Below are 10,097 nucleotides of genomic sequence, written 5' to 3' on the forward strand. Positions count from 1 at the left end.
TGGGGCCCAACTTGGATCTTTTTGCTGGACAGCGTGAGTCCAAATGCCGACACCTTTTCCTTCAAGGACTCAAAAGCAAAATGGTTAATTCCCGGTCCTGGCCTCCCACCATGACGTCGTCGACATACTGCCAGACATGCACCTTTGGGTGGCTTAATTGGACTTCATGGACCACTGCTGCCAGCACTGCATGGGCCACGGTGGGGCTGTGCACCCAGCCCTGGGGTAGGACTGTGTAGGCGTGCTGCTGTCCTAGCCATGTGAAGGCAAACAACGGCCAGTGATCTTCATGGACAGGAATAGCAAAGAACATGTCTTTAATGTCCACAGATCCCATCCACTGGGGTCATAACACCTGATGTTTTCTGTCAGCGCAGGCATGGACGGGACCCCAGCTGTCAGATGTGTTTGTTAATATCTTGGGAATTTTCTGGGATATAAGTACAACATTCGTTTCTAATTAGAGCACATACCGCCCCCTGAGATGCTAAGACATAATCTAGAGCCTGACGGTTTTGAGGAGATAAACGAAGCTGATAAATCTCGGAGTTAAGGCTCTTTTCAATAGCTAAAGTGGCATTGGCAAATTTTGTAAGAAACGCAGAAAGTTGCCGATACAGCTTGGCTAACCGGCCCACTCCATACGCCAGGAGAAGGATCATGCAAAATCGCTCTCCCTCACTCGGAGGTGGCGGAGTTGCATAGAGGGATCTCTGTCATCTTGGGCGGCCAGGTGGGAGGTGGGTTAAAACTCGAAGGGGAGCGGCAAGAAACCCTGTGTAGCAACATCCATACCAGCCATCAGGTAGCCATTTGTAGGCCGAGGTACCACAAATCCAAAAAGTTTCCCCATTTCCCGCCATTCCATTAAGCCCCTCTCGCATTCGACTGGATAGATGGGCAAAAGTAACCTTCAATGCTTCGTAGGTGTTTGTAACGAGGTCTGCTGGGTCCCCTCCCCACCCTGCATGTAAGGAGAATGCAGTAGAAGGTAACAGGAAAAGAAAGCCTACAGTAAAAAAGAAAAATGTTACAGTAGTTTTGAAACTTAAACTGGAATTCATACTGTTAATTCTAAACTTTTCCCCTTTTAAATATCAACTTTAGTCCAAGGTCGTCGAGGGGCTGGACGGTCCACTGTTCCGCGGGTGGAGTAGGCACCGGTTTCAGACGAGGGCTAAGCCCTAATCTTCCCTTGGGGAGGGCACGGATGCGAAGCAGAGCAAGGGGAAAGCATCGGGCCATCGCAGAGAGGTGTCCTGGCAGATCTTTGATAGATGACGCTTGAGGGTCTGATGTGTACGAGTACTGGGGCTCCGGGAGCTCCCCCACTGATGGGATGAGGGCACGCATGGGGGTGTCAGCAGGTCCCGGCGTCCTCAGGGCGGCAGCATTTTTAGCTTCTCTGTCCGCCCGGGCGTGACCCCGGCTACGTCTTGATCCTCTTTCTGATGCGCCTTACAGCGCATTACTGCCACTGCCGAGGGAAGTTGAACAGCTTCCAGGAGTCGGAGAATCTGGGGTGCACACGTCACTGGGAGCCTTGGGCTGCAGCAGTCCCCTCTGTTTCCATAGGCCAGCATGGGCATGCGGTACTCCAGAAGCATACCTGGAGTCGGTAGAGATGTTGACCCGGTCCCCTTTTGACAGTCCTAGTGCCCGGGTCAGGGCCACCAACCAGTTCAGCAAGTTGAGCAGATGCTGCGGCAGGCAAAGAGATTCCCCTTTTCCCCTTGTGCACCTGGCCCTCCCTTCCCCCTCTTCGGGCCCCTTTCTGTTCCTCCCCAGAGCAGGGAGGCTTCTTGTCTGGCCCCTCACGCTCTGCTATTTCAGCGGCCTCATGCCTGGTTTTGGGGCCCCTGTCCTTGACTGGGTTTTAATTTCCCTTGGACAGCGGGGGTAGAATTGGTCCCGTGCCATGAGGTGGAGCAGCTTCTCTCTAGGGGCGGCAGTGGCTCCACCTGCCCATCTAAGGAGTGCGTCCCACCCCAGGGCCACAAAACCAGCCGTTGACTTCTCGGGCTGTGGGACGAGATTCCAGAATTTTTTCTGGAAATAATCCGGTCCTCACTTGACTATGATGCCTTTAAGCAGGCCGTGTCTTCAAGGTTCATCAGCTGCATCCGAGGGCAGGCCATTCAGGACCACCGCCATGTCGTCTTTGACCAGAGCAGCCATGTGCAGCATGTACTCCTCCTCGGGCACCTCCCACCGTCGGGTTTGCCTTCCACAGATGCTGAGGGATACGTCGGGATCGTTTCCGACGCGGTAGTGAGAGAGGGATGGGGAGTTCGGTTTGGGGTGTCCCCCGGGCGCTCGCGGAGGGCCTGCCTCTCCCGTAGGACTGCAGACAAAGTACTGCTACTTTGTGCTCACGCTTGGCTTCTGCCTCTCGGCGCTGGGCCTCCCGCTCCACCCTTTTCTCTTCCTGCTCCATCTTTTTCGCCTCCAGCTGTTCCTTCTTATGCTCACTTTGGACCTCCAGCTCCACCTTTTTCAATTCCAGCTCCTACCTGCTCGGTGGGCTGTGGACTTGGTGTGCGGGGATGAGCCTGGGGAGGACTCAGGAGTTGGCGTGCGTGAAGGTGGCTCTGTGGCCGATCCATTGTCGCACAGGAGTTTAATCAGCTCTTCCTTCTTTAGTCCTTTCTTCTCTTGAAGGCCTCTCCCTTTCGCCAGTTGTTTTAGTTCGGGCACAGTCCTTTGCATATACTCATCCGCCATCCTAGCTGTCTACACTATCCACTTGACCCGACGCCAAATTAGAAATTGTTTGCTCAGGGGATTTCCGTGACTCTATTACTCTTCCCAAATTATGCCCTTCATACAGAAGGGTATTCGGATCCCAGGACTGCCACCACGTGTGGCGGGCCAGTAGGGAGCCTCTCCTGCTGGCCTCAGCCTCCCATGGAGGATCCCGCAGCCCCGCGGGAGCCTCTCCGGCCAGCCGCACGCCTGTGGCCTGCAGGTCCCGCTCCTTCAGGCTCCTCTGGCGCAGCCGCTCCCGCCCCGCTGACCCAGCTCTGGCCGGCTCCTTGAAACTCCTTCCTTGTGGTCCCTTGCTGGCCTCCCCGCCATGATCGCTCATGCCACACACCCCGCCCCCACACCCCTCCACACATACCCTATTGCCTCCCACACCCCACCATACACACAACAAACAAGAGTACGCTTATTTTTTATATATTTTATACAATACAAAAAAACCCGTAATAAAACTAAATATGGAAAGAGACTGAGAGAGAAGGAAGAGGGGGTTAGAGCTCCCCGAGTGGAGGGACCGGTTCCCCCGGCCCAATGCCCCCGTGCCCCCACCAGCCCCTGCCAGCAGGAACGTGCATGTGCCAGGGTGACAGGCGCCCCGGTGACTCCCTGGACAGCCAGGCCCAGGGCTCTGCCCAGCCTCCCTGGCACCACCGGGCATCTGTGCGGGCTGGATGAGGCCGTCTGCCCCCCGGGGCTGCTTTGCACAGATCTGCACAGCACCAGCGAGCAGGAGAGAGGAGGGGACTCGCACTAACCAGGCACTGCTCTGCATCCCACTGCCCGTTTTCCTGCGGAGAGAAGGCAGAGGTCAGCGACTGCAGCTTTTCCCACAGCTGGGGACAGCTCCGACCTGGGGACACAGCCAGGGGCTCAGATCAGGACCCGCCCAGCGGAGGGGGATGGGGCCGTGGGGCAGGGTCCTTGTGGAGCCCAAAAGCCACCCTGGGGCCCTCAGCAGGGCAGCCGCGCAGCGCTGGAGCTGGGGCCGGGCAGCTGCCGCCCTGGGGCTCAGGGACTGGGGAGCCCAGAGCAGGCAGAGTCCCCCGCCCCCAGGTCCCCGGCGTGGCGGTGATGAGCCCTCCCTGCTCCCCCACCCCAAGGCCTGGGCACAGCCTGGCCCAGCACTTACTGCGGAAGGAAACAGCTGCGCCCGCCAAAGCAATGACCAGCACAACACCAATAACGATGCCCACAATCATCGCCGGGTCAGATGCTGGAAGAGGGAAGGGGCTGTGAGCAAGGGGAACCCCCGCCCCGCCCCCAACACTGCATCGGCCAAACGCCCCCTCCCCCCTGGACCCCCCCCAATTTCTTCCCTGCTTCGAGCCCCGAGCCCCAGGTTTCTTCTCCCTCCCCGTGCGGGGGTCCCTCACCCGTCCTGCCCTTGTCCCAGGCCACTCTCAGGGCTGCACCCAGGCTCGCGTGCTCCACGCTGCAGGCGTAATCGTGGTTGCTGCTCGGGTCCATCTCGATGGTGGCCCAGGTCTGGTAGGTCCCGTCTCCGCTGGGAAGGACCCCCGAGCGGCTCGTCTCCTGGGGCTGCGCCTCCCCGTCCTTCAGCCACGCGACAGCCACGTCCTCGGGGTAGAAGCCGTGGACCCAGCACGACAGGGTGGTGCGTCCGTCCCGGGATGACGGCCTGTCGCTCACCTGTGCCACGGGACGCTCTGGGAGGGAGGAGACACCCGTTACAGCGACTGCCCCTCCTCGGGCCAGGGACCCCTGCCAGGAGGCCACGCGGGCCCTGCGCTGGCCCACACACAGCCGGCTCCAGCCGCCGGTTCAGGCGGGAGCAGGCGGCGCCAGGCCGGGAGCACAGGGATGGGGACACGGCTGCGCCGGGCTCGGGGCTGCAGGAGCGGGGTCCCGCACAGCTCATCTCCGCTCCTCAGACCCGGGGCCGGGGCACGGACACCCCGAGGCTCTGCCCAGCCAGGAGGCCTGAGCAGGGCAGGGACAGGGCGCCGTGTCCCACAGCAGCGCTGGGCTCTCGCCCGGCGGCAGGACCCAGACGCAGCGCTCGCCCCCCTGGACACAAGGGGAGGGGGCGGGCGTTCCTGGGGTTGGGGGGCCTGGTCAGCGCTGCCCTGGCCCCTGACACCGGGACCCACTGCTCTGCAGCGCTGCCTCCCCGCGCTGCAGGTACTGCCGCAGCCACGCCACGCAGGTCTCCTCCAGGTAGGCTCTTGTTCTCCGCAGCAGGGCCGCATCCCGATTCCAGCTGTGCTGGGTGACCTGGGCCCGCGCTGTCCCTGCTACCCACGTGCGCGCTCCCAGGTCGTAGCCGATGAAGTCTCCCCCGTCGTAGCCCCACTGCATGTGGCCTCCAGTGCTGTTGTCCTCGCGGAGCTCGCAGCCGTACGCGAGCTGGAGCGTGTGAGACCCTGAAACACAGATCCAGGCTCTGGTCAGGGGCACGGCCCCAGGGAGCAGGGCCGCCGAGGGCCGCCAGGCTGGGCAGGGGCAGAGCTGACCCCGTGGCGCAGGGGCAGCACGGGGACAGCTCAGGGGCTCTGGTCACGGGGAACGAGGCCGAGGGGACACAACTGCGGCCCCCGCGCACCCTGGGAACGCAGGAGCCCAGGGCTGGGGGCGGGCGGGAACGGCTCCTGGAAGGGAAAGGGCAAGTCCGGGGGGGACGGGGCAGGGGACACCGGCCTCACGGGCCCCTGCACTCAGCTGTCTTGGGCACCGCAGGCCTGCACGGCCCCTGCCCGCTCACACGTCTGTCGTCTCTCCAGAGCCCTGGCCCCCCGTCCTTCCCAGCGCCACCCGCCCGCACGCAGGACGTGAGCCCCTCGCCCTGGGGCAGATGGGATGTCTGGGCTGGGGTCGCCGAGGGGTCCGCAGCCCCTCCCATAGCACGGGGGTCACCGCTCTGCTCACCCCGGTGCCCACCTATGCTGCGATGGGGTCAGGCTGGTGTGTGCAGAGGCCCGGGGGACCGGCTGGCATGGGGGCTGGGGTGGGCTCACCCACATGGGGGGCACACTCGCCGCCCCCCTCTCTGCTGTGTGTCAGAGCTGGCAGCACGGGTCATGGCAGCACTTGCAGGGCACCGACAGCCCCGGGCTGGCCCTGCTCAGGAAGGCAGAGCGGGTTTGCAGGCCACGAGAACTGACCCCAGACACCCCTCCCCTGTCCGTGACACCCGGATGCTGGGGCAGGGCTCGGGGAGCGCCGCGCACTGCGGGAGGGCGTGAGCTGGGGAGCTTCGTCACGGCAGGACAGACAACAGCCCTTCCCCGCGCTGTCGGGCACGTGGGGTTTCCCTCCACGCATCAGCCTGGGGGATCCAGCCGGGGGACAAGGGCTGGGCTCCTGCTGCCGGGGCGAGACGGCCCGGGGGGGCTGGGGAACAGGCGTCGAGGCACCGATCCGCCGGGCCAGGGAAGCACCAGAGCCTCGGTCTCCGGGGCACAGGCCTCTGAGGTTCCTCAAGCCAGGTCCTGTCAGACTGACCTGGGGACCTTCTAGGATCAGGTCACTAAGTCCTTGGACGCAGGCCGCCGACGCGCGGATGCAGGCAGAAAGGCCAGCCGCACCTTGTCGCGCATCCACAGATGCATCTCGAGCAGGGCCAGGGGGGTGATCCTCCCCCTCTGTGCGGCACGGGTCAGGCCCCAGCTGGAGGACTGCGTCCAGTTCTGGGGGCCGCACTTCAGCAGGGATGTGGACAGCATGGAGAGGGGCCAGAGGAGTCCAGGAGGCCACATGCACGACTGGGGGCAGCAAGGCAGGACTTACGGGGAGAGGCGACAGGACCTGATCCTGTTCAGCGGGGATCTGGGGGCTGTCTACAAACTGGCCAAGGACTGTCCTAGTGCCCGCTGGTCTCCAATGCTTTTTTTTTTTTTTTTTTTTTTTTTTTTATTAAAAACATTTTATTAGTAAAAGCTGTCACTATGAAACACATTAAGAAAAACTACAAGTAAACAAAATGCACCTGAGGTTTCACAAAGTTAATAGAAACTCACTTTTACAAATTTTCCTAACATTCACAGAACAAATAAAATCACTTGTGACTTCCTGAAAACCCATTTAGAAATCATTTAACTTGTTTCTTATATAATTGCAAGTACCCTCACCCACTCTTGGAGCCCCTTCTCCATTTTATCACAGGGGAAAAAACAAAAACAGGCACTATTAAACACATTGTTGAACCAGAATCCCACCTTATTACATAATATTCACATATTCAACGTCGCAATCGACCTGCTGAAGGCCCCCCCCACCCTTTCTGGCAAATATGCTGTCCCTTAAACTATCCTATGCCTACACGGGGCTGAAACAAACCTCTGAAGTCCAGCCCTTCCCAGGGCGTTGTATCCCCTCCTTGCGTTCTCTGCTTTCCTCTTCCTCTATAGAAATACAACTCGTGCATAGCTAATTGCAGACACTCTATCGTTGAAAAGCACGAGCCCTTTAGTGCTAGGAGGGAACGCACTTTCCAAATTGCTACTTTAATACATGTGACAAGCACCCTCACACCCCATGACCCATCCGTCCCCTCTGTCAAACCATAGAGCACGTTTTCACTCGTGATCCCCGTTGCCTTCCCTGTCTCCTTCAAGAAAGCCCCTGCCCTCCCCCACACCTTCTGTGCATAAAAACAACCCCACAAAACGTGCGCCACGGACTCAGGTTCGTCACAAAGTTCTCTTGGGCACTTGGGGGACCGTGTGAGTCCCCATCGATATAGTACTTGTCGCACTGGCAGTGCGTTTCTCACGGCCCTCCAGGCCAGCTCCTCGTGCTCCCCTTTCCATTCCTTCCCCACCAACCCTCTCCACACCCTGCTGACCTTGTCCGTGCTCAACTCTCCGACAGCAGCCATTCTCTGCTTCCCCCTGAGGAACTTGAGGACTTTCCTGGCATCCGCCAGTCCTTCCATCCCTAACCCTGCCAAGCCTTCCCTGGCCACAAAGGATCCAAGGCGTGCGTAAGGGAGCGACATCCGCCAAGCCCACGCCCCCCGCCACCCGCTCCCAAACAGTCCCAGCCTCTGTAGGAGCCTTCCCGCCCAGAAAACGCAAAGGTTAGAAACCGGTCCCGCTGCGCCCCTCGCTTCCCTCACGACCATCTTCAGAAAGTGCACGTAAACAAAACCCTCTATATTCGGGAGAGCCCATCCCCCCAAGCCCTCTTCCTTATATACCTCTGTCCTGGCCACCTTCTCTGTCTTCCCCCCCCAAAAGAAGAGGCACAATGCCCGCTGGACCCGCCGGGCCTGTAGCCAGGACGGGGGGTACGCCATCGCCGTGTACAAGATCTTTGGCAACAGGCACTGTTTGATCACTTGCACCTTTCCCCTTGCGGATAAATGCCGGGTGCTCCACAGCCCCACCGTCTGGTTGACTCTCCTCTCTAACACTTCCCAAGCCCGCTTCCCTTTCCCATGGGTATCCATCCACACGCCCAGGATTTTCAATTCCTCCCTTTCCACCCTCAATCCAAATTTCCCCAAATCCCCCCAGTTCCCAACCGCCAGGACTACGCTCTTGTCTGTGTTCACTCTCGCTCCAGATACCTCCCCAAACTCCGTAGCGTGCTTCACCACTCTTTCTAAGGACACCTCGTCCCTCACCACGCATGTCACGTCGTCCATGTACAGGAGGACTTTTAATTCCCCGCCCCTCGGCACTCGAACACCGCTGATCTCCCTATCTCTTCGAATTCGTTGTGCCAGCGGCTCAATGGCGCAAACAAAGAGCCCCGGCGACAGCGGGCACCCCTGCCTCACCCCCGAATCCACTGCAAAGGCTTCTCCCAGGAAGCCCCTCACCAGCACCCTGCTCGTTGCCCTCCCGTACAGTGCCCGCAGCCACCCCACAAATTCCCCCGGCATCCCCATGCCTGCCAGAACCCCAAACAGAAACTCGTGCCCGATGCTGTCGTACGCCTTTTGCAGGTCCAGACTCGCCACTATCGTGTTCCACTTCCGGTCGGTAATGTACGACAGCGTGTCCCGGAGCAGCCAGTGTGCGTGTGTCGTCCGCCGCCCCCCCACCACGCACATTTGTTCCCCGCCCAGCACCTGCGGTAACACCTCCCCCATCCTTGTCGCTAGGATCTTGGAAAATAATTTATAATCCGAATTCAGCAGGGTGATCGGCCTCCAGTTCTTAATGTCTTCCCGTCCCCCTTTCTTATAGATCAAGACCACGACTCCCTGGGCAAAGCCCTCCCCTACCTGACCCCGATCCATCATTTCCTTAAACAGGGCCAACAGGTCCCCCTTCACTAAATCCCAAAACTTCCCATAAAATTCCACCGGGATCCCATCGCCTCCCGGGGTCTTCTTTAAAGGCATTGTCCTCAAGACCCCCAGCATCTCGGTTTCCGTCAATTCCTTTATCAGCCCCTGTCTGCCGTCTTCCCCCACTTTGGCTTCCAAACTCCCCACCAGCCCCTCCAGGTCTTCTCGCCTCCCCGCTTTCCTACGAAACAAATCCCCGTAGAACCTAGTCACCTCCCGCAATACCCCATCCACGGCCTCCACCCTCCCTCCCTCGGCCGTGCGGACCGCCCCCATCACCCGCTTCTTCCTTCTCACCCGCAAGGCGAAAAACCTGCCCCATTCCTCTCCCTCCTCCACCCACTCCGCCTTGGCCAGGAACATCCGCTCCTGCATCCTGGTCCGGAACCAATTTTTCACTTCCTCCCTCGCCCTTTCCCATTCTCCCTGTACCGCTGCCCGCTTCTTCCGCTCTTCCCACAACCTTTGAACTTCCCCTTGTAAACGCACTAACTCCTTCTTCCTCTGCCACGCCCGCTTCCTCCCCACCGCGGTGAACCACTCTCGCACGCGTTGCTTGATTTCTGCCCACCAGTCCCACCGTGTTGGAAAAAGGGGCTGTAAGGATTGCCACTGGCGATACGCCCTTTGAAAGGCCATGCATTCCTCTGGGTCGTCCAGTAAGGACACATTTAATTTCCAGACCCCTCTGCCCTGTTTCAGCCCCTGCCCGATGCCCACTTCCACCCACAGCACACGGTGGTCCGAGAAGCTGACATCTATCAGTCGCTTGCCACGGATTGCCAGTCCCTCCGACACCAGCACAAAATCGATTCTCGATTGGCCCCGCCCACCGGGATCCACTCTGGTAAAGACTCCTGTCCCTGCCCAAATATCCTGGAGCCCCTCATCTTGAATCCACCCTCGCAACCACTTCCCTGTACTATCCATCCCGACTCTCTCCCCAACCCCTACCCGCCCACCCTCTTCAAGTATGCAATTGAAATCCCCCATCACGATCCGCGGCCCTCCACCCCCCATACACATCCCCATTTTGCGGAAGAAACGCACCCTCTCCGTTCTCTCGGCCGGG

At 59.8% G+C, this 10,097-nt stretch overlaps 1 protein-coding gene across 1 annotated transcript; it reads right to left on the reverse strand.

Moving 5' to 3' along the window:
• Window positions 1-3,222: 3,222 nt before the first annotated feature.
• Window positions 3,223-5,150, reverse strand: LOC149851664 (RLA class I histocompatibility antigen, alpha chain 11/11-like). The gene is made up of 4 exons (XM_090030521.1): window positions 4,878-5,150; window positions 4,140-4,433; window positions 3,896-3,979; window positions 3,223-3,554 (listed from the first exon to the last, which is right to left on the reverse strand). The coding sequence occupies exons 1-4, from the start codon at window positions 5,083-5,085 to the stop codon at window positions 3,517-3,519; spliced, it is 624 nt and encodes a 207-aa protein (XP_089886647.1). The 5' UTR covers window positions 5,086-5,150; the 3' UTR covers window positions 3,223-3,516.
• Between the last annotated feature and the right edge of the window lie 4,947 nt (window positions 5,151-10,097).

Source organism: Crocodylus siamensis, unplaced genomic scaffold, assembly GCF_052110815.1.
Source record: "Crocodylus siamensis isolate JL-2025a unplaced genomic scaffold, ASM5211081v1 HiC_scaffold_557, whole genome shotgun sequence".
Taxonomy (NCBI): Eukaryota; Metazoa; Chordata; order Crocodylia; family Crocodylidae; genus Crocodylus; species Crocodylus siamensis.

Bases quoted from the DNA above. Each gene is read 5' to 3' on its own strand.
- LOC149851664 (XM_090030521.1), bottom strand. From the start codon at position 5,085: ATGCAGTGGGGCTACGACGGGGGAGACTTCATCGGCTACGACCTGGGA. The intron at 4,434-4,877 runs GTGGGTCCCGGT...CCTCCCTCCCAG, and splicing joins GGAGGCAGCGCTGCAGAGCA to AGCGTCCCGTGGCACAGGTG. The intron at 3,980-4,139 runs GTGAGGGACCCC...TCCCTCTTCCAG, and splicing joins CTGGGACAAGGGCAGGACGG to CATCTGACCCGGCGATGATT.